A 25,153-nucleotide genomic window follows, 5' to 3' on the forward strand; every position below is an offset into this window, starting at 1 on the left:
TGCAAAAAGCCATTGCACATTGTCATGGAAGACAACTTTCCACTGAGTGCTGTTAAGTGCAAAGACACAATCTCTGGCTCAGGAAATCTCTGAACCACAAATTGCTAAAGCCTGAGAGACTTTATATTCAAGAAGCATCTCTATATTTGCCCTGTTTTTCAACTCTTCCCTAGAAATCTGCTATTTGTAGCTGTTGACAACAGTATACTGGACTAGATGGATCTACAGTCTGACATACCAGTCTTACATTCTTTTTACATAGAAGTAGATTAATAAAAATGGTGGACTGAGGTTTTAGTGAGAGTATCTAAAAATAGAAGGTAAAAGGAAAGGATGAAAAGGGCAAGCTGTCTTGAGAGACAAGATTATGTCAGCAATATTCCTGGAAAATATGGAATGGATAGGCAAAGAAAACAAAATTAAGGAAACTTGAGATATGAAAAAAAGGATATCTCTTGACTGATAAAGGACTGGAATATAGGGAAAAGCTAGGAAGACAGAAAATTGCAACAAAGTCTAAGAGAAGAGAGTAAAGTTGATTTAATTACTGCAGAAAGTAAGGCTGGTTTATGTTTAGTTAAGTAATTGTATGCTTACCTTTTTCACCAGTTTAATGGTTAAATAAATGGGGATTGTAATTTTGCCTAGCTAACACTTTCTCTAAAGCAAGACAATTTAAATAAAATCCTTTTGGCTTTCATTAATTACACTTCCAGTAGTGTGTTTAATACAGTTCCGAATGTCTTTATACTGAGGGGAAAAAAAAAGAAATGTAATGACATCAATCAAAAGTACACTCTTGCTAATGCTGAGGGAGTAGGCAATTTAATGTATTATTATGAGAATTCATTGATAACAATGGGTGATTATGACCACTGTTGTCTAATGACTGTTAATTATTATCACAAAGAATGAGACTAATGATAGGTCCCTTTTTCAGATAGAGTTAGTTGTGAAGGAACATGAATATTAGCAATACAGGCTATTTCCTCTAAGTCAAGGGTCATGTAGACTGTAGAGAAAATGAAACATGTAGAGAAAATTATATTTGGCTCAGAACTACAAAGAATAAAATTAAAAAGCAATGAGTTCTCCCAAAAAGTTATTTACAAGATGTTCCTCACAGCTAGATCTTATTTTGGGCTACATATGCATTACATGAAGGGGTATAACTTGCCATGGTAACTGTTTGGGGATATCGTAGATATAACAAGGTAAGAACGCTGGAAGTCCTAAGGCTGTGATAGGAATAATAACTCTGATGTTTTCTTTTTCTGAGCACATTGTAGAGAATAGTCCAACACAGACAGGAGAATGGACCAGATGACATAATTCTTTCTAAAAATCATCTCTTCCTTTGTTACTTTCTGGTCCTCATGCTTTTCCCTGCCTGGTGGCAAATTGGTTGGCAACAAATAAAAATTATAGCGTCTGTTTCTACTATCCATCTGGGGTTTTTTTAATGTCACCCACACACATGCCCATGTATCTACCCACCCACTCATATTATCTTTTGCATGGAACACATTCATTCTCTCACTCACATAATTTATTCATCCCAACATGCACTAGTGCAGTTGCCATTTAGCTTTTGTTTACTGGTAGCCGTAGCAATATTTAAACAGATGTCTATTTACATCCGAAGAGCACATCAATTCTTGCCTGTACGCGTGCACAGCCTTAGTTATAGTTTCTAATGTCAGTATCTTCCTTTGTTTGCATAGTCATCAACAGTGTCAGTATTTCTGTTCAGAGTTGAATAATATGATATTTCCCACTTGAAAAATAGGATGTCTTAGAATATAAAAGACTTTAAAATGTTTAAAAATAAAATGTCTTATCTAAACCAAAGTTTAGATAAGGCCTATCCCGATACTTGAAGCACTCCCTTTGCTTCAGTTATGACAGATTGATTGAACTTCAGTTTTCGTGAGACTGGTAAGTAAATTAATGATCAGAGGTTTCTTTCTATCCAAAATAGTGGGATATTTTTCATAATAAAGCCTGGGATGCAGTGATCATGTACAAGGAAAAACATACATATTCCAGGATCCACGTGTTTTCTGAACTGGGTCTCCAAATATGAATGTCTGCCTATAATATCTTTCTTTACTCTCAGAAAGGAAAAGATACTTCAGCATTGAAAGGAATCTGTCTTTCTAAACATAATCTTCTTAAAGATGGACGATAAAATATATGGTTTAATCAGGTTGCTATTCATTTTGCCTTTACCTTCTCAGGTTTGTACCTCTGAAATGAGAGCAGTAGACCTTGGACAGTTAAGCAAAGTGCTTGTTGAGCACCATAATGTGGGTTATGGAGCTGGATGGTACCTGGACCAAATTGTCATCCATGAATCAGGCAAGCCTGATGGCCAGTATGCATTTCTTTGCCAGCAATGGTTAGACAGTGGAGTTGGTGATGCACAGACGGAACGAATGTTGAAACTTCTTGGAAAAGTCAGGAATGGGATGCTGCCAGGAAAGATTTATGGTAAGTTCCAAAACCATCAAAACTTCCAGCTTTTGTTTTAATTGTAATTCATATTATTTTGGGGGTTATTTTTAAGATTAAAACCAAAATACAGAAATAATATAGCTTAAATGTGAGTTTTGTGTCACACAAATTGTGTCTCCAGACACTCTCCAGAGCTGGTAAATAAAATTATAATGTTTAAGAAAGAAAGACTAGAGCAGAAGAGAGAAATTAAGTGATGGAGGCAATGAAGGAACTATGTTTTTAGTTGAGGATAGAAAAAAAGCTGAAGCAGAAAGAGGTAGGTTGTTCCATATGGCAGTCAATGCAGAGCAGAAGGCTCCTGCAACAGTGATGAAATCACAAGAAGAGATACAAAAACTCTTTTAGCAGAATGAGATTTTCCCGTATGTTCATATATTTGCAGAAAGCATTTGCTTTTATTTGCAGTTTTCTTTTTTACTTACATCAATGGCACAAGTTCTTGCAAACAGCTAGTTGACCTGAACACAATATCCTATTCAAACTGTTTAATGAAAAAAAGACCAAAATTCAAAAACAACTTAGACACTGAAAACAGGATATGTCTTTTATGCTTTACCAGGACACTGGATTTCTTAGCTCTCTCACATGTCTTTTTTGAAGAGGTGTAAAATGTTGGTTGGGGTCCATTTATGAAATCTGAATCAGAACTGGTAGACCAAACTATGTAAAGTTTAACTAATCTGAAGGTGTGAATTTGCATTCTATATCAGGAGTTGTGTAAACAGATCTTTATTAATTTCTATGCTCTTGGATATTTCATTTTATGCTCAGAGAGTTTTATATTATACATAGTTGCAGACACAATTAGTACTGTGTGTCTTCATATTTAGCTACCTGTACTTAGTCCACTAGCAAATATCTTATATCATATAAGGAAAAAGAAAAATAATGTCGCTGAGACAACAGAAGGACAAAATACCATGTAAATATAAGCACAGGATGAGCAGCTAGAGTAGTGACAATTTCAAAATAAGAAATAGCTGTATTGCACCACTGCAGGTATTCCATGTCTCTAAAAAAGTAGATTCCATAGGTGCCCTACATAATCCACAGAGCGAGGCAGGCATCTCCCGAGGGTAATTCAGAGCAGAAGCCCAAGGCTGGTCAGAGTCTGTTGCATCTTTATTCACTGATAATATGGAAAATGAGAGAAATCTTGCATCGTTGTTTATGCACCTTAATTAGGGTCTGAAGGTAGCTATGTAAAAATATTTTCCTTCCTCTATTTCCCACAAACACACAGCCCTCAAGTATCTGACTTGCTAATATTTTCTGGTCTGTGATTATTAATACTCAGCTCTGTATCTATTGAAAACCAGTTCTGGTCTGGGTGTATAATAACTTTAGAAAGAATATGACAAATAAGCAGAGAGTCTATAAGGAATGGAGAAATAAAAAACTGATCAGCAAAGAGCACTATACCTTAGAGGTCAGAAAGTATATGGATACAACGGGACTTACAAAATGTCAAGCTGAGTCAGATTTTATAAAAGAATTAAAACAAATAGTAAAGGTTCTTCAACCATTTACTTATAAAAAGAACCTGGAAAGATGGATAACTATGCAGGAACAATAGAGTGCAGACTGAGGGTGATGTAGGTAAAATCCTTAAACAAATAGAATACTTTATGTCTGTTTTCATTAAGGAACCATAATGTTGTCAAGGGAAGCAAAACCAAAATTACTAATGGAAATCACCAAATCTGAAATGGAAATAAAACTTTGAGTTTCATGTAGTCAAACAGCGACAACCAAAGGAATCGTTAGCCCAGAATATTGAAGGAATTGGGAAATGAAATGACAGATCGTGTAGCAAGGGTTTCAAACATTTTTATGAAGACAAAAGGTATGGCTTGAAAAAAAGCAAAACTGATACTCCATCTAAAAAGTAGAAAGCATAATATAGGTGACTATAGACTTAGTAATTGATCACATGCAAACCTTTATAATGCACTTTAAATAAAGGAATAGTTAAGATAATAGAGAAATAGGAAATGAGAAAGAACACATCACAACTTTACTGAAGATAGATTGTAAAACAAAGATAAATTGTAAACCAAAGTTGATACTCTTTAGAAATATTTTCCAGTAGGAGAAATGTAGATATCTAATCTGTCTAAATTTCAGTACTGAATTTTATTTGCTTTATGGGAAATTTTTAGGTAGCAATAAGAAAGTGGAAAGTAGTAGTAAAAGGAAGAATTGTAAAGAGCTGGAGAAGAGAGAATGAATAAATTAATGAAATCTGTTGGTACTACAAAGCTGAGAGTACTATCAGGATATGAAGAGGTTGTGTGATAATCTTTGAGAACTGGATGAAACCAATGGGACTGAATTCTGTAACACAAAGCTTGAACACAGTTAGGCGTAAACCCAACTAAATATTTGAGCTCTTAACTCTGGTACAGGTTCCTAATTTCCACTGATTTGTTTGGAAAATTAGGAACTAAGTAGTAGCTAAGAGTCTAAAAACTATGTTGGATCTGTATCCCCGTGTCTTGTAATGATTTCTGATATAAGAGTTCATCAGCAGGATATGACTAGGAGAAATACCTGGGTTTGTTATATGATTGCAGGATAATTTTTGAGACAGTAATGTGATGTGGCTGTGAGTAAAGTAATTGTGACCCCGCAATGTATGTAGGCATTATCAGTGAAGATTGAAAAGAATTAATGCCTCTACAGGGAAACAGTGGTATTTCACCGATAATGCTATGTGCAGTTGTGGTCACCTCTGTCCAGAAGCACTGGTTCAAGCTGGAATAGCTGTAAAGAAGACACTATGACTGGGAATATGGCAAGTCTTTGTTGTGAAAGGGTATTGAAAAAACCTGACAGAGTCAGACTAGCAAATTAAATGCTCAAAATGGACACAGTTGTGATCTATCAAATTAATGGTGGCTTGTAATTCAAGGGAGGAAAAGAATTATTTAAACTAATGGACAAAGTTGTCTTAAAAACAAATGGGTTTCAGCAGTCTGTTAATACCATTCTGAAAAAATTAAAAGGTTCCTGAGAAAGAAAGAATAAATTTTTAACATAGCTCTCTTTTAGACTTAACTAAAGAGAAGGAAAGAAACTTAATGTAGCTGCTTTTAAATTGGATCTTGACAAATTTATCAGAGATTATACAATATAGTTAACATCTAATAGCAGCATATGGTATGTATGATCCAACAGAGGTAGTCCTTCCATTCAGTCTTCCTAGGCAGCTATACATTGATAGTTTAAAGGCTTAATATTTCAGTACTAAAAGGCTAAAAAATCTTGGATTATGTCACAGGGGATATGATAAATTTTAATTTGACTTCCATTTTTTCATGGGTATCATTTATTTCATTTATATTTAATGTTCACAGACCTGAAAATAGTAGCTCTTTATGATTATCCATAGAGACATAACATCTGAAGTTATTTTAGGTTATTTTAAAGGTGATGAGTACTAACTTTTTCCCTCCACCAAGTCCTGAATTTATGGCACAGATCCTCACCTGATTTAAAGTAATAAAACTTTAATTACATTAGTTTGTAGTAGGAGATAAAGATTTGCCTGTTGTGGTTAGGAAGCTGGACTTTCCAGGACTATGGACATAAACTCAGAAAGCCACTGTTTCCATTACTCAAAGTAAAATACCCTGTTTTACAAAATAGCTATTTGAAATTATTAAATCCATACTTTGCCTCACTTTGCATAAACAGAGCTAAATTATCTTAATAAAAAAAATGTTCGTCCTCAATTCTGTACCAGCCCAGGTGGGAAAAGCCTGTCTGTAGCAGTAATGATTTTTTAAAATGGAAAACATGGTTTTGATAGCCCTGAATTTTCCATATATTCTATTAACATGAAATGAAAGGTTAAAGCTAGCTAAATCAGTGGGAATTTTTTGATGGGTACAAGTTTCTGATCCTGAAAACTGTCTTGCTGATTGGACATTTAACTAAATATCTGTTCAGTATAGAGGTACAAAACTTACTCAGGAGCCTACCTGGTATCAGTCTGCAGTCCTTATGACCCTTCAGGTGACTGTCAATTAATCTAGAATGTTTAAGAGACTAAGTGCTTCAAACCAGACCTTTAGTTTGAACATGTGTTACTGTTCTTTTTCAATATAATTTTGGAATTTTTTTTTAAGTAAAACTGCTGGTTTTGAGTGTTTTCTGTGTTCCTAAAGTAGTCAAATCTATGTGCTGTTATACAGGACTATTTTTAATCTCTCAGCAAACATCACTTCTTCACAGAAGAAAGATAAAGTTTTGTACTTTGCTGGCATGATAATTGTGGTGATCTGTGATAAAAATATCACATTTCAAGCTCTGAACCAGTTTATTGCATCAGCATCTTGTTATAGATTACATCTAGCAAATTTTAACATTCTAGTTTAAGTAGCTCCTCAAAAAGTTAAAATGGAAAATATACTCTCCCCTGACCAAAGGCAAACCTGATACCCAGTGCTATCTAGTAGAAATTATGCTGCTTTTGAGTGGTGATTAGTAAGAAAAAATTTTTTTAATCATCAGAGGAAACATTTATGAGGGGAAAAAATCCACAGATTGGCATGGCTCTTCATAAGTCCCTAATATGGAACTGGCAGTCTTATCTGCATAGTGCTATTGGGCTGGCCCATCTCTAAAGGGTCAGCTATCACTGCGGAAGGGCTGGTGTCCAACTCTGCTTCTCACTAAATCAGTGATAATGAGTGAACCTGTTATGTGCCAATATTTTAGCTCAGTGCAAAGGTAGGAAGGGATTGCTAGTCACTCACTAACTCAGCCTGTTACAAATTGCTGGATTATTTTGTATATTCAGAAAATCCATTATTTTTTTTTTCTACTGTTTTGTTTCAACAGGGATTTGGGATGTTCTTGTCACAACTAGTGATATTTCTTCTAGTTCCATGAATCCTAAAATGTCTCTAACTGTATGTGGTGGAAAAGGTATCTGTACTTCAGTCATATTCCCCAGAGGATCCCTTAAAAAGAAGCAGATTTATGAGACTTCAATTGAACTAAATAAGAAATTCCATACCATATTCAAAGTTCGCCTAGAAATTGAAGAAGCTGGAGAAGGAGAGACTTGGAATTGCCATGAGGTAAAAAATTAGAACTAAAGCAATTACTTATTGTGTCTTGTAAAATTCTCCTTTTTTTCATATTCTATGCTTATTGCTTCCAGTTTCCAGTTCTGTCTGAAATAATTTTTAATTTACAAAAGTAAGTTTATCTGGTGACAACACTTGTAGAGTAATAACTTCAGAGACTGCTCTAAACACTTACTAGGACAGCTATGGATAACAAAAATCTTGTAAACATAAGTGGATTTCTGGAGGGCATATATACAGATGTGCCATCATCTATAGCATATCCAGTGGTGTCTTTTCAGAATGGTACCCACTGGCGTACATTGCAATATTTACATAACTCCAAATTGGCTGTTACATATTGTAGACCCAGTGATCCAAGGCAAATAATTAAGCCAGACACTAGAAATGCCTTTTCATGAAAACATCTGCCTTTTAAGTTGGCATGTGAAAAACAGAAGTGAATAGCAAAAGTGACAGTCTTTCTTCTGATGTCCAAGATGCTGAAGCTAAAATCTGACATAGCACTGAAATTGCTGTGGCAATTCACTATACAATCCTCTTATGTTGGCAAAATAAAAAGTCTAAGTGAAAGAGTCATCTTTCAAATTGAGGACACACTTTTGTACATTAATGTTTGTATTTTGTTCTCATTAAAAACCAGAGAAAAAGATAATTTTCCTGTCCAATAGATGATGTCAGTGAGCTGAACCCCCTGACATTTAAACGGTAGGCAGTTGTTAATTTCATCTTTGTAGCCAGATGAAATACTCATCTAACAAATCTATTGATAAAATTGACTGCTTCTTGGATATTGTAGGAGACAGTGGATCACAGTAAAAATTTCAGAATGGAAACTTGGCAGTTTAAAACAGTGACATCTATTAGCCTATTTTACTTAATTAGCTCAGAACGATGGCTCAAAGCTGAGTTAGAAAAAAGTCAACATCATTTATATAAGTAGGGAAAAGATGCACATTTACATTAGGTAGGATTAGAAAGAGAAAGAAAATACAAATTTCCCTGCTTTGTGGTATATGTAAATTATTGGGCTTTTAGGAAGACATTTCCTCTGTTATTCCATGGATTCCATAGCAGGATCGACTGAATCTTTGTATGAAATAACTAGGTTGGTATAAGAGGTTGTGGATAATATCTGTTATTAAAGACAGGTTAGCAGTGTATTTACACTGCTGGTTAGAACCAGGATGGTCATTTCTGTGCTATTTTATTTTGATTTTACAAGGTTGCACCTCACAGAGACTCTCAGATTTCCCCCTTCTGTCACAAGTAAATGCAGGTGCAGTTGGTTGAATTCCGTATTTAGATTCAGAATTCACTTTTAGAATCATAACTGCAAAATAATTCTCTTGACATTTTTGAGGAAAATGAAATCATTATGAAATAATGTCCAGAACAAAATTAATTAAGATATGCTTTATTTCTGAAGCATGTAAGAGCTAACATCTTTATTTTTGCTTCTTGAAGAAATAAAGCACAGTAAATGAAATTTGATTTTCAGGAAACTGTTCAGAAATATAGATGTTAGTATGAAAGAGAAATTATATTAACAATATACTTCACACTGCATTTAAAAAAAATCTTTTCAATGTGTGTGTCATAATCATAAATAATAGGAGTCTTTTAAAGACAAAATAATGCTACCATCTCCCAGTGACAATTGATAAACAAAGATGGTTGAGCTTACTGGGTTAAGGGTTTGGTCATTTTAGTGAGTTAGGTATGAGTGAATTCTCTGTTCCCTTTTTCAAAGCAGGGTTACTTCCTGCAATATATTTTCAAATATGTTGCCTGGTCTAGCTTTAAATAGTTTAGAAAATGGTACTTTATCTATTAGGTGTAGCTGGTAGTAACATAGTGTAAGACACCTCATTATTAAAATATGTTTTCTTATAGTAAGACTAAGCTACTTAGCTCAGGATCACCCCTTTATTACTTTATATATAGAATTTCATAGAGATTAAAAATATTTAGTAACATACTCTATAAATTCATATGATACATATGTACAGATATATATACATGCCATAAAACATTCTTAATTTCTTGTTTTTAGTTTTTCCCAGAAACACTTCATTTTCGTTCTCCTGTTACTTAGAATGAGAAAACAGTCTGCGCTGAAAAATGTTGTGGCATATTGGTATTTCTCACAAGCTGAAATGGGCATATCAACACTTCTTTTTCTTCCATATGCTGGATGAATAGGTTACATAAAGGAACCTTTTTGAACCAAATATTTTTTTCCCTTGCTGCAGTCTCTACAGCAGTAATGTTGACAAAATTCTAATTATTTTTAATTGGGAAAGATATTTATTCCTTCTCTTTTAAAAGGCTGCTTTAAAAAACATTTTAGAAAAATTTATTTCCTCTTCTTTTTTAATATTGAGATGATGTGTCATAGCTGTTTAATAGTATGCCTTTTGCGATAGTTTCCATTAGAGCACAACAGATGCTGAAGCTATTTCTTTTTACTCTTTGCTAAGGTAAAGCTTCAACACAGAGAAAGTAAAAATGTTCTAGAATTTCCATTTTGTCGCAACTTTGCAGATGAAGAAGGAGGAAGAGTGGCTGAGCTTCCAGTTCTCACAGCTGGCTCTCCTTTTCCAGCAGGTTTGTCACAAATAAGAAACACTGGAAAACATGTGGTCAGTGATGATGGCTGATTTTCAGAGCAGCCCAAAGGATTTAGCAGATACTTTCTATTCGTTTTAGCTAGTCATGCATGGCTAGGTTCAATCCACACCAGTGTTTAAAAAAAAAATCTCAGACCCTGTAACTGAGCATTGTCATTCAAGTCTGATTGGTATCAGTTTGTGACACATAAAAGAGCAAGCATACAGCACTGAAAATATTAAAAAAGTTTTGAACAGTACTCAGAGTTCAGCTTTTTCTCAATAATGATTTGGTTCTCTCCCAGAGGAAACAAAGGAAATCCAGAGGAAATAACTCTCGTACTGTAATTTCAGATAAGAAGGAGATCCATGGCCTCTCACAGCAGAAGCTCATGTATTTGTGTTAGAATTTCAGGCATTTTTCTTCTGTGACCTAGCAGTTACATGTTGTCAAACCTCTTCATGTGAGTTGTGCCTTGATCACCTCAAGACTGGATTTTATTAGTTTGCTCTGTGTTTCCTAGGAGGTTTTATAACCAAAGCTAGTGAAAGTAGAAGAACTGTTGTCCTAAATGGATATTCTACCATGAGAATATCCCAGTATCCTCCAAGTGTTTCTCAGGAGTTAAGGGTTTAGATCAATAGCCCAAGTAATCCATGTATTCCTTGCCTTTTCTGCTGTGCTTTCAAAGCTAGTCTCAAAAAAAGCACTTGGGCAGAAGCTCGTTGAATATGAATTTGAGAAGACTACTGCTGTGGTATTCCCTGGGAAGGCTCTATGTCTTTTAAATACATTTTTTTTTTTTTCCCCTGGAAGACCACAGATATTTAAATCTTTACAAATGCTGCTCCTCTTTCCGAGGAGCATTGAACATGAAAACAGATATTGTTTTCTTTGCCTTCTCCCCATATTTTTTTCTCTTTTTCAACTGAATGCTTTGGGGATGTGGCTTCTTTCTTATTTTGGGGGTCAAATCACCAGTGTATTATGCATTTCTCTGGGAGTACCAATAGGTACTTAACGTAAACAGTCATCCAAGAAATGCTCAGCTGAAGAGTTGTAAGTAAGATGACATGTCAGAGAACACAGTGTTTCTGGAAACCCTCTGCTGAGGCCAATAACTGCAACTGGTACTGTGCAGAGCAGGCAGCCACTGACTGGACCATGATCCAGAGGAAATACAAAAGTTGCCATCTTTCTGAGAGTTCAGCTTCATTTGAACTCCTTGAGGCTCAGAGCAGAGATGTGTTTTTTGAGTAATTTAGTATCATCCATAGCCTGGGAACTGTTTCATAGGAGTGTTACATGTTTAAATGCATGGAAGTGTGTGGTAGAGTATTATTTTCATGTTTTCATAACAACCTGTGATGTGATTATTTTTCTTTCATTTTCTCTTCTGCCTGTGTTTCAGGCTCATGCACAAACTATTTAGCTTACTATTCCTTATAATAGTTGTTCTTAAATTTTAATTACAAAGCTTCTGTGCTTTTCTAAGCATTATAATATAGTTTGGCCTTTTGATCACTCTGTGCAGGACCAAAAATGAAAATATGACAGAAGTAATTTATTAGGTAACATATTTTTTAACTGATTAAGCTATGGTAAACTTTTGATCTCTTTTTCCCTACAGTCAAAAGCTATGTTCTCTGTATCACTACGGGAGCATCCCCTGGGTCAGGAACAGACGCAGATGTGTATGTCATGCTCCAAGGCCTTTTGGGAGATACCGGCAGAAGAAAGTTAATCAGAAAAGGACATGATAATTTCACTAAAGGAAAGGTATAATTTGTGCATAGTATTTTGCACTTTTAGAACCCAGTCCAATTCTCATGGACATAATGGGAGTAGGATAGCATCTATGAAGTCCAATTTGCAATGCTCTGTAATTTTAAGTGCATGTGTATCAATATCTACCTCTATCTTATGTGGGAAATACTGATGCTTATATAGCTGATGCTAGCAATACTGACAAATATTAAAGTGACTATATAGAGTGCTTTTAGGTTCAATTTTGCAAACATTGAAGGTCTTCAGTGACATGTCAGTGGTTTTCCTGCATATTTGCTTCACAATAGAGCTACAAAGAGAGACAATTTCCTTTAATACCTCTTTTTTTTTCCCCATGCCATTCTTGAGGCTAAGGCTTCTTTTCCACTGCCAGTCTGGCTCTTGGTCTCTCTCCAGACAGTGAGCCACTACCCTCCATAATTTTCTTAGGTCTACCAAGAGCACTCTCTGTGCTGGAGTGAGTTTTGCAGCTCATAGACATAAACCAGTCAAAGACCAGCCTAGCTGCCAGAGATGTATTTGCCTGTAGCATTGTCGGTATAAACAGAAATTAGAGGGAATTTAGTTACTGAAAGTGCTACAGAAACGTGGGCAGATTTACAGCAAAATGCATCTTTGACATAAAACCTAGTCCCTGTTGGAAGCTCTGGATAGAGGAAGTGAAATTTTCAGCTAAAAAAGTTCACTACGAATTTTAAACATGGAATAAACAAAGTGTTTGTATTTTCTGTTGATCTTTATTTGAAAATGAATTTCAGGATTAAAACAATTTAATAAAGATCTGAAACAAACATCTGTTACAGAAAATTTAGAATAGTTAAAGTTTAGAAAAATAAACACCTGTGTCTCACAACTAGAAATGTGTATTTTACATTTGACAGTGTTACCTGTCTTTCTTATAGTGTGTGCACTCTTCTACTTTTCTGAAATCTCCGTGAGTACTGTCATTATGGTATTCTAACCTGTCCCCCTTTTGGAAATACCATGCAGTAAACTATTCCCTTCTGCTGGTGTTGGCTGCCAAACAAATGAGAGTGTCTCTAAGGAAGCAAGCTTGCAAATCAGCTTAGATTGATAACCAAAACAGAGGCATGATATGTGCGACTAGGAGAAGCTCAGCTCCTAACTACCCCCAGCCTCATTAATTCAGTGGGAGTTGAAGGGGGTTATTATCTTACTGGATTTTACCTACTTGAAATGCTTATTCATAAGGAAAGTAAGAGAGCTCAAATCTTTCTTTTTAAGGGACTAAATACTTGTGAATGACGCCACTCAGTTTTGATGAAGCAACATTTGTCTTCCCTAATGTTGAAATTCAGATTATGGTTTACTGATAAATTGATTTAATTGGGTTTTAGATCTGCAGTCCTTTTGTCCTCATGGAGTAAAGTTAGTTTACTGTAAATTCTACTGGGTTTCTCCTTAGATCGTAATTCCACAAGTGAGCAATCTTATTTCTAGACGAATAGTATTTAATGAAGAGGGACCAGGGATGCACATCCAGAAATGTTGCCTAAGAGAACAGAAATGACTTCAAAGATTCATAACCTGAAGGGTGTTTTTATGGTATTTGCGTCTACTTCAATGTGGCACAGAATTATTCTGTTTTAGAGTAAGAGGAAGAGCTGGCATGTACCCATCTCTTCATTACTTATTTGACATTTTATAGGAGCAGTGTGTGAATGTAACACAGTATTCTTATATTGCTAAAAGTAGATATCAGCATAGGAATTTTTTAGGGCCCTAAAAAGAAATTACTTGTAGATGAGTAATAGAGAAACACAGAGAAGTCTTGATTCGCTCCTTGTTCAGTGAAAATAAAGTAAAGGTATTTGGTTAATTGACAGAGTATATATTGATTTTGCAAGCAAGACTCCTCCTTTGTAGCAACATTTTGTTCATGACATGTTTTGGAAATTTCCCAATGTTTTCTTCCCTTTATAAGTGATCTCCAAAAAGACTCTCAAGTGTAGAATGTCTCTTTCTATATCAGCCCAATCACATATTGTGCCGAGCACCCCTGCAGTCAGAGAGTCTGGACTTGGTGGTTGAGGGGATTTTGGAGTATAGCAGACAGAATTTGCATTCTGAATCTTAACAGTTGTTCTGACATTTTAAAATGTGCTTTTCCTTGCAATAATTTTTCCCCTGACTATACAGTAACAGCTAGTGAACTGGAACAGTGTTTCTGTTAGAAATCACATCAAAATATGGTGTTAGTCCCAGAGAATGTCAGGGCTGATACAAACAACAGTTTAGCAATGCAGATATACATAGAAAAGTTTAAATATTCAGGGGACTTTGCAGTGGATTGGAGATATGCTTTTCTCATTTAACACGTCTTTTATTTATGTGAGCTGAGTTACATGATAGCAAAAGACTGAATTAAATTCTTATATCTGAAAAGTTGCTCTATGTCTTTCCAAAGTCCTTATACCTGTGAAACCATCAGAGAACTGGTAGATAAAGTAATGTGCATGATATTATTAATTCACCAGTAACCCCCTGTAGCTCATCCCATGTCTGAGAGAGCAGCACTATCACTGAGAGAGCTGAGCTTCTGGTGATCTACTCAGACAAATGAGTGTGAGGACTAGTGCTGCAAGAACCGTAGTCTTTCAAATTGCTATGACATTGATGTCTTGTTTGATATTCTCCTAAAAACTGTAAGGATAGACAAAGCAATCTCAAGTGCACTTCTTCATGCAGTTCAGCTTTCATGAAATCCTAATAATATTTATTTATACTTCATGATTCGGTTTAAGTCTGATAAATGTTACCCACTACAAACACTTTCTTGAACGAAATATACTCAGTGCAGACATTCTGTAGAAACCAGGGCCCAGTTTTGTGAAATTGTTACGGTGTCTCCATATTGCTTCTGGCACCCAACATTTTCCAGCAAATTAAATTCTTTGTGCTTCTTTATATGGTCTTTGATAGACTTGCTGTATGCTCTGTCATATGGCTGTGAGTTACCCTCTTTGAGAATGTGGCTTTTTTTTCAGATCAGTTCCATGAAAGCTAGTAAACCACACTGAATATCTTATGACTGATTTTTAAGTATTTTAATCTTGGTATGATGAAAGTGGCCAGTATTTTAAATGCTCTATGTTACTGAAGCAGTAAAATCTCTGTGAATTTTTACACTTCATTCTATTAGTTGTTGAAAAGATATATCCTTTATCCTGCCCTATATTTAGACATCAACTGCTCAGGTTGGTACCATGGTAACTGCAGCACATACAAAAATTTTCAGTGAGAGGTGACTGTTGGTGTTCAGTTTCAGTACTCACTTACAGAATAAGCATTGGCAATTTTTAAAAAATTATTTCAGGAAAACATCCATGTGTGCCAGAAAACACTGAGAAGGGCCAGAATGTGGGACAGTGTACTGTGGCCACTAGTAGGAAGTCAATATTTGCCTGTAGCATCCACATCCCATCACATCTAGAATGCTACTATTTTGTAACTGCAGATAAACCTTCTCTTATGGAAAGCATATCTGACATAATGATTAAATAATTGCAAAATGCCATTGATCCAAATGTATTAATTATAGTGGTAGGCTGGGTTGCCAAATTTATTGTAACAAAGTAGTGAACAGTAAAATGGTCTGGTCATCAAGCAGAAGGATTAATGATATGGAAACTAGGAAAATATGGAATGCCATTATAGTGAAGGAAAGACTGGTGGAGGTTGTCAGAAACTGTGAGGAGAAACGCAGAAAGAAAGAATGTAACTAAAACTTTATATAACCCTAGGAGACAGTGTCAAATATCTGAGCCATGTGCAGTTCTCAATGATACCTCCAGAATGGTATTTCCCAGTCAGTAGTTACAGTCATTTAGTAACAGATTTATAGGAGGCAGAGCTAGAGCATACCATTGCAATCACCTAGCTTGCCTACATACCACTGGCCAATGGATTAAAGCTGTATAAATAGTTAATTTTGGTTTCCTGACATATTCTTGCAGGGCTATAAAAAATATAAAACTTTGTTGTCAAAAATTAAAAATTGGACAAATTTTTTTAACACTACAATTAAGGGGGGGGGGGGGGGCAGCTTTCTGTCTGTATAGAGCTCAGAAATAAATTACCTACATTACATTTCTAAAGCTGCAATGCATCTCACTTAGCTTTAGTTGCCTGTAATGTACACATTTTTTCTAGCATGATGGTTTGAGCTTCTTCTGCAAAAAGGGGATGAAGTAGATGCTTCCAGGAGGTGGTTACCTTCTCTCTTTATTTGGACATTTATCTTAAAATGAAATTAATTATCCTCAGAGAGTGTCTGCTTCTTTCTCAAGATTTTACATGGAAATTGACTATAGACTTATTTTAGATAGGCAAAGTTTGGTGCGTGAATTCAATGCCACATTTATTTCAGTCTTTTAATAAAGAAGATAATTTTAAAATAAAATGCAGCTGACTTTATTAGCTTGATTTATCAAAAATCTTAAAATAGTTATGGATCAATCCAAGTCTGCATTTTTCAGCAAATAAAATATTCAACCATTTTCCTCAATGCAGCAAGAACTGAATTAACTTCAAGTTAAATAGTTTAGAAAATATATCTAACTCAGAATGAATGGCTTCCAGTGATGAAGTGCTCATCTAGTTGTAAAGTTGTTTCAAAGCTTAAATACCCTTTTTCTGGTTTTGTTTTGTTTTGTTTTTAAAGATTCACACTATTTTCTGTCTAAATTTGTCAAGCTTTAACTTCTAGGAATTTTTGACTGTTTTGACACGTGTTTGACTGTTAGCCTGGATAGCACTCTCACACCAAATTTCTGCTGCCTTTGACAATATCTATGACAATAAGCAAATCAGTATGCCTTTGACAAATTAAATAGATTAGGCGGCTTGATTCACGGGAAGGCAGGCTTTCCAGTGATTTATTAACTCACAAATCTTTTCAGAGCACTCTTCAGTTTAGCACTCTACTTCTTCAAGTGTCATAACTAGCAATTGTTTTTGCATCATCTCTAAAATCTGTTTTTTTCCAGTTAACTCATGAAAATATTAAAGAGCATAAGCTTGTTAACTGGCCTCACTACAGTGAAATGCGCTTGAAAATATTCTCTGTTTACAGCTGCACTTGGAGACTAAGCAGTTAGGCATTTTATTGTCCCATTATCAGCCAGGTTGAGCCCACCTAAGAAACATTTAAATATTGGATTATGGTGTCTTAATCAAAATATTATACAATCATATGCATTACTAAAATCAAAGAAAATTATATCCATCCTATTTCCTTTGCCTGTTAAACCAGATCTCAGGCTTGGACAGTTATTCAGTCCAACAATCAGTCTGCATCAGATGGGTTTGAATTTGTCCAAAGTGATGTCTGCCTTTGGGGATTTTTTGTTTTGTTTTGTTTTAATTTCTATTGTGTAAAGTGTGTTTACAGATTTGGATGCGGCTGATGATATTGGTCTTTGTAGCAGTCCTGTATTATATTAAACGCATTTTACTTGAAGTCTGATTGAAATGTCTTTTGCATGTTAGTTGAATGGTCATAGCTGCTGATTATTATAATGTGTCACTATTGTCTCTTACTCCTGTTGCGGTTCTATGCATACAAATCCTGTCTCAAAAAGATTCTGTTCCAGTCACACTAAGCAAATTAACATAAGGTCAGTTTGGGGCAAATATTTTCTTTTTTTACTGCCCTTATTCTTTCATTTATTCTTCACTAATCTTGTTGAAGATGGATGAACCATGATAATTGTAGGTTATCAGAAACCTCTAATTATGCATTCACTGTAATTTACATTAATTTAATTTTTTCATGTAAAGATAAAGTTTTTCAATTAATTTCTGGATGAGACTTTAACGTAAAACAAAAACATGCTTGCAAAAATATGTGAATTTAGGAGGAAATTCAGGGCTGGCTTTTTCAGATGCATTGCAAACCCTATTTTTAAAGAAGAATTTGTACAGAACACAGATTACAAAATGCTGAGGTCACAGTCAGATGCACTGTTCATCCTTCCACTGAGCTAGGCCAAGACAGTACTGCTACCAGTGCTTGTCATCACTGATGCTTGCCACCCAATGTTTCCACCCCTTAAGTCTGCTGTTGCAGTGACATACATTTACTCTGTGCAAAGGTTTATTTAGTTTAAGCAGTTAATATTGTTAATAATTTGGACTCTTTCACTTGATCTGTCTTGATAAAATTTGGCTGGAGAGAAGCTGATTGCATGGTTATGCTGGCACAGCTAAAAAGGTGATAATCTAAGAGAAGGTAGTGATGTGACAAACATTTGGGACAGGGTGGAGGAGTTTAGTTCAGCACAACTGGAAGAGCCCATGGGACCACAGTCTGAAGGGTGATGTCTCAGCAAAAGTTATTTTTCTCATTTGTTGTCTCCTACAGGAATGTTCAGACACTCTTTCTGATTTGGGCTTAGTGTTACAGGGGACTTTATTTTGTCTTCCAGTGCTAAAGCTCTTTTGTTTTCAATGGTTTCTCCAGATTAACAAGTGAGATCAAAATAATCAGGCAGCAAATCAATAGGTTTGCTAAGCTTAATAGAAAAGGTCCTTTATCTAGACTCTCTAACTCCTTTTCCAATAAAAGCCTATTAAAATGATAGTAACATTAGCGGTATGGGAAATCACTTGTGCATACAGGTTGATGAAATTAAGCATATGGTGTGTCTTGACTTGCCATTTTCAGTTCTGCTGGGAATATCGTCATTAACCAACCATCAAGTCTCAGTACTGAACCTATAAAATGATTGGCATTTATAAAGGTAAATATTGCACAGTGACTGCTCAAATGCTTCTTCTGTTACAAGAGCTATTGCAACAGCTACAGACAGTGATATGTTGCCAGCACTGTCACTGAAGAGTGCTGAATAAAGTCAAACTGGGTCATACATTCAAAGGAAAAGCTCAAAACATGGGTCCCAGGATAAAAAGAAATATTTGAAGAAAATCTGAAAAGGAATTAACAAAAACTAAACTTTGAATAGTCTGAAAGAGTTGCTGGAATGGTTGTTTTTAAGGAATTTTTCAGTGCATATTTTCTTATCCAAGAAATATGAAAAGTGTCAATTCTGGTTTTGCTAGGGCAGCTTTTCTGGGTCACAGAGGATGTATGGCTGTCACATTGTCAGTCTCAGCTGCTCAGTCTTGGAGAATATCTTTATTTCTCCAGACAGTGTTAGTTAAGAAAATTTAGTGGGCTGTACGTACACACAAACTGTTTTAATACTATTCTGAGAAAATTCAATATAAGCTCTGCTGAATTAGACAATATATATTATTATCAATATTTAAGGTGACTTTTCTCTATTCAAACCTAATTTGCTAGTAGTAACTAAAAAACAATTAACATTTTTCCCTAAGGGAAAATAAAAAAGTTTTATATTCTGTACGTTTTCTCCTTCTCTTTCTCTTTTTGCAGATGAATTAAGCCTCCAGTAACTTAAAAGGTCCCTGTTTGTAAATCAGATAAGAGATAAAGTATCATGTGTCATACAAGACCTGTCAACAACTCGAATATTTCCTATATTTTATGACTAATCCATGGTCTGAAATGAATCCTCAAAAATATTAGCTAAATTATTAATAATTATTCAATTTCTTAAAATTATAATGAAATATATGTCATAATCTGTTTGCAGACAGTTTACGAGGAGAAAAGTGGATTAAATTTGGCAAATAAATTATCTCTAGCAAATTGTTCATCTAGCTCTAACAATTATAGTTGCTTCTCTTTCTCTGTTCCTTTTTGGTCTCTTGACTACAATAAAGCTCATTACACTATGTAGATTGTAAAATGTACACATAAAGAGAAAATGTAATCTTGTCTGTGACGTGAGTTTACTCCAGTTGTCACAATTCGTAGTCTAGTTAATAGTTTTTCAGCTTACAGTTTATTAGATGACTGAATCATCTGCAAATTTGACCATGGATTTCTGAGATTTTACACGATCTAAAATGGGCTCATTAAAACTGCACATTGACAAATGATGAAGTAGTAAGTCTAAAGCAAGTCAAACATCAAAGTTTTCACAAATGTTTATTCAACCAAAATATACCTTTGTTTTCAGAGGAAAAAGGATTTGGAAAACCTTTCATGCATTATCTATATATACAAACTTGCTGCTACCTGTGGCTGGATTATCCAAGTTATGAATAACCCATAGTACATGCTGCACCTGAGTTATTAAGTGCTTTCGAGAAAGGTGTACAAATACTTTTACTGATGTTGTGTGAAGTTTTTCTAGCTTAGAGTTTATTAACTGTCAAGCTTAGTGCAGGTCGAACCCAACTATCCTTCTGGAGACAGCACAAGTCTAGAAGTCTGCAGAATATTGTATTTTTCCTTTATTCCTAACTCTCTCTCCTTTCCAAAAGTGGATCACTGACAACAGATTTTTTGGAGACCCTAATGATAGTGTCACTAAATTAGTCAGCCTCTGGAAAACTTTTCTCTTAAAAAGAAATCTATTCTAACAAGTATTGTAATCTGGAAAAAGCTTCCTCATATGTTTCTAATAAAATAAATCATGAATTAATATAAGAATAACCATTTGCAAGGAGAAACAGTAATTTTTAAGATAAATTTTCACATTTTGGGAACTTAAAATATTTTTGATCTCTGTTTACAGAGACAGGTTTCTGTATATTTCTTACTTGAGTTTATCTGTGGTTTTCACCCATTTTCTAGCCCTGTATATTTTAATACATTTTATTTCATAAGTATAACAAGCCATTCTATTTTATTCAAAAATGATGCTATAACTTTACCAATCCAATTAAAGATATAATAAAGCAGTGATCAAACTCATACCACAATTAAGGTAAATTAAGAGTTCAGATTAATAGTATTCAATCATCAAAGTAGTTCAACAAGTAACAAAATATAATTGTCGTGTTGACACTAAGCATTACTTTGACTTAACTATGGGAAATGTGAAAATCCTCTTTCCCTGCAGTGCTGCACTCCATCTAGAATTTCAGCCCTTCCAATGTATTTGCTCTGCTGCTGCAGGACATTATCCCAAGAACCTTAATTTTCATCTTATGCTTTTGCCAGTCTAAATTCACTGAACAGCTGATAACCTTGACTTATCATAAGGAGGTATAGCTAGTCAAGTGCCTCTCTAACACTTTTTCCTTAAAATCATTGTCAGCGTGCTGTTCTCATTTTCCCACTTCACACAGTAACTTAGGGGTGACAGTGCAGATGTGACGGTTAGTTCATTCACCATAGTAGTTTTTGAGTAATACTACCTTTCAGTCTAGAAGAAGCCATGAAGTAAATCAGTGACGAATTGGTGATTATTTTAAAGAAACTGTTAAAGGTTTAATTCACAAACACACACATTCACATTTCACATTAATGAAAAATTAGAAGAAAATATTTCAAAATTTTCTGTTTCTGGGGATTCTTTTTTCAAATGGATGGCCATATATTATTTGTAATTTCAAGGTCAATATTTTAACTTATGGTGGGTCTTATTAAGTTGCAAGCTGGTCAGGCTGCTCTTGGTGACACAAATCTTTCATCAGTTCTTCATCTGGAAAACATATTTTTCCCTGAAAAACAGGGAAGACTGGCAGAGCAAGAGAACTGCTTTTCTCTGTTTCATCTCTGCATAATCCTTTGAATAAGGATTGCTGCCCCCTTGTTCTGGCTGAGCAACTTCAGTGTGAATTGGGTTGAGAAGACTTCTCAGGACTCAAGTGTTTTTGATCATTATCGCAATCCAGTCCCCTCAAAAACATCTTTATATCTTTAAGTCATGCTGGAAATTCCATCACAAATTACACTAGATTTTACCAGTTATCAACCCTAATAGAAATGAGATGATAATTCATAAATCTATAAAGAAAGCAGGTGGAAGGTCTCTATGCCAAGAAATTAATCTCTTTTCCAACTGAGGAAGTAGGTGTTAGACCCACAAAAAGCCAAAATCACATATTGTGAAAATGTTTAATGTTTGACATCTCACCATTTTCTTTAGGGAGCTTACTTCAGTGTTCTAAATATTCTAAAAATATTGTGGACTTTTTAACTGATAGAGAATAGTAGAAGTTATTTAAACATAACTTTAATATTTTTTTAAAAATTCAATTACTTTTATTGAAACTAACCCTACAAGTTAATTCAAATCTGGGACCAAGTTTGTCATTCTTTCCTAAGAGAATAATCTGCCCTTGTCATTCCCTGCGTTTAATCCCTCAAACGGGAGCCCTGGGGGCCTATTTTGTTGAGAGTAATAGAATCCCTGTAAATCATTAAAGGTGAAATTTGGAAAGGAAAATCTCTCAGGAAGTGAGCATAAGCAACTGATCGATCAGTGTGGGGAAACAGGTGGTTTAACAGTAAATTGCAGAACCACAAAGGGAATACTGCTTAATGCAGGAGTTTAAACTTGTCATCTCTGTTCTGTTGGTATTTATTGAATTAATGAGAAAAATAATCCTAATTTTCCTTGCACTTTCATATTTCAAAATACACCATTAATTTAGTTCAATGGTTCTGTTTCCACGTCTTTTTGATTCTGAATTTTTCAGGTGGATGTTTTTCAAGTGGAAGCAGTAGATGTTGGGACTCTGCAACGGATGGTGGTTGAAAAAGGGAAAGGCTCTGACTGGCTTCTGGAGAAGATTGTTGTGAAAGAGTCAGCAGCTTCAGGAACAGGAACATTGTTCATGGCTCAAACATGGCTAAAAGACAGACGCGATGGAAAAAGATCTGCCTCAGTAACTCTGAATGCCACAGGTCAATATTATCTTCAAACTCTCATTTGCTAAGAAATTCGTTCCAAACTGCATTGACGCTATGTGATTTGCTTCCATAAACAAGTTATGGTTTAAAACATTCCAGTAGAACATTGTCATTATATAGGGAATTAGTGTGTCTGAACACTGTTGGTTTTTAGTACCATTTAATAACCACTGTTTGCCAGGGGATAATTTCTGCTTTGTTACTCCAGATTTACAGTGGCATAAATGGCAACAAATTTGGCCTATTCTCGTTAAAAATTGCTGCCTCTCCAAGTCTTACTTCTACTTTGCCACTTACTTACAAACTATTTTTTAAGCTTCAAATACCTCTGCCAGCTACTTGTTAGGCATAGTGAAAATGAGGTAAATAGCAGGGCAGACTGTGTTTAATCCGTGGAGAAAATGCTTGCATTGTGTTCAAGAAGACTGTTTTACATTATTTATGCCACACTGTTTGGATAGGTTTTGCCTGAAACTGGACATACTTTTGACTGACATCATGTGGGTAATCAGTCCACAGAGGAACAGTTTTGACCCCATTGCCTGTGACTGCACTCTTTGCCAAGACAAGATGGGAATGTGTGCCCTCCCTCACTGTGCCGTGGTTTCAAAACAAACACAATCTGGTGTGCAAGTCAGGAAGGAACCATAGCACAACCCCAACCAGATCAGTAGGCGACCAAAGCCCAGCATGTACCTTTAAGACTGATGTATTATGATCCTGCCCCTAAGAGAAGTAAATAGACGGTATAGATGAGTCCTTAGATTACAGAAAATATTCTAGTTCTTCTCCTCATAAATCCCAGGGCATCTTTGCTCACCATAGTGGCATTGGCATGATGGTGCTTGTCTAGCAATAACCGGTTGAGACTGTGTAGAATTCCAGTGCAATCCATTTCCTCTGCTTTATCATCTCTAACTTTTGATCATTTGAAAGCTGAAAAGGACAAAGCTGTTATTTTGCAAAAGCAAATAATTTCAGCTTTGTTTTAGATCATATGTTGGGACCTTTCTGAATAAAATATAGGAATATTTAGTGTATTTAAGGTTATAAAACATGTTTTTATTCAATTTTTTTTTTTTTAAAGTTTCTGTTTCTACCACGATGCATTGATTTGGTAGAAGGAGCAAGTGTTCCTATGAGGTTTTTTATACAATAATTGGCAAATCCAAACTTGGTTGTATCTCAAAAGAAGGCTTTTCATCTTTGGTTCAGGCCTCTATTTAATGTTTATAAGTATTTTGGTCTATACCAAATCCCACTGAAATCAATGGGAGCTAATATCAGTGGGAGGAACATCAGCCCCTAAAATGGGCATTAAAAACATCCAATTAGTTCTGATTCATCCACAGCATAAATTGTATAAATGAAACAGAAATGCTTTAAAATGAAAAATACTTGAATCTTCATGTTACACCTATTTCATAGTAAAGAGCTAGCTCTAGAGTCAGTTCATTAAATAGGATGATATGTAGGAGATGATGCTTAAGTAGAAAATCACATTGTACACTTCCTATTTAAATCTTTCATCTAAATGATATATTAGTCAATTGCCTCGCTAGAGATGAATACAGGCATTTATTATAATTTAGACACTGTTCCTACAAAAGTATTAATTTGGTCTTCAATCTTTTTTTAATTAGAAATTCAGGAGAGGAGGAGCACTTCTGCCTGGCCTTTAGGAAAAGAGCAAATGAATTCAGGTATAACTTCTGCCATTACATCGACTGATTTATTCATCAGTTCTGAAATAATAATGTGAGAATATTTTCATCACAATACGTCATTACACTTACTAGTACTGACAATATTTTCCCCTTTGTAATAGTAAGAAATGGCAATATACTTAGGGAGCTGATGAGCACCCAGATGAAAAGCTTATATATCAATGCTCCCCATGTAGACTAAGACATGTCTTAGGAATTTTATCTCAGGTACCTTGGTTAACATATGAAAACAGAAACATCTTTTTTTCTTCTTTTTATTTTCCTTATTTTATTTGCTCAGAAGGCAGATGGAGGATTTATTTCACAAAACATCAAGAAGAAACAAAAACAGACTTTGAAAAGTTGTCAGAAAATATATCCAAGTTGGTTATGGTTTTTTATGGAAGCAACGGCAAGTCAAATCTGGTTTCCATGGAAAACAAAGTGGAACATCAGGCTAAGAACCAAATAACATATGATGTAAAATAATATATAGATTTGTCTATATTTAAATTTTCTTTGAGTTTCCTTTAAAAGAGAAATAATCATGTAGAGCTGTAAATATTGCAGATATTATTGTTTAAATATTCAAGAAAAGCAGAACTGAAATATTTAGTTGCACACCAGATTTCATTTTTAATTTTTGGCTTTCTCAAGTTCTTGATGATCAA

The 25,153-nt window shown here is 35.0% G+C and overlaps 1 protein-coding gene across 1 annotated transcript in view; it reads left to right on the forward strand.

The window, feature by feature from the left end:
* RP1 (RP1 axonemal microtubule associated) overlaps positions 1 to 25,153 on the forward strand; it is a 179,564-nt gene that overhangs the window by 137,499 nt on the left and 16,912 nt on the right. Inside the window, exons 44-50 of the mRNA XM_074881345.1 lie at positions 2,241 to 2,493; positions 7,369 to 7,610; positions 10,103 to 10,229; positions 11,863 to 12,011; positions 22,563 to 22,770; positions 24,420 to 24,479; positions 24,784 to 24,962. Coding sequence (XP_074737446.1) covers positions 2,241 to 2,493; positions 7,369 to 7,610; positions 10,103 to 10,229; positions 11,863 to 12,011; positions 22,563 to 22,770; positions 24,420 to 24,479; positions 24,784 to 24,962 — 1,218 coding nt within the window. The remainder of the gene's footprint in view (positions 1 to 2,240; positions 2,494 to 7,368; positions 7,611 to 10,102; positions 10,230 to 11,862; positions 12,012 to 22,562; positions 22,771 to 24,419; positions 24,480 to 24,783; positions 24,963 to 25,153) is intronic.

Source organism: Strix uralensis, chromosome 1 (genome assembly GCF_047716275.1).
Source record: "Strix uralensis isolate ZFMK-TIS-50842 chromosome 1, bStrUra1, whole genome shotgun sequence".
Classification (NCBI taxonomy): Eukaryota; Metazoa; Chordata; class Aves; order Strigiformes; family Strigidae; genus Strix; species Strix uralensis.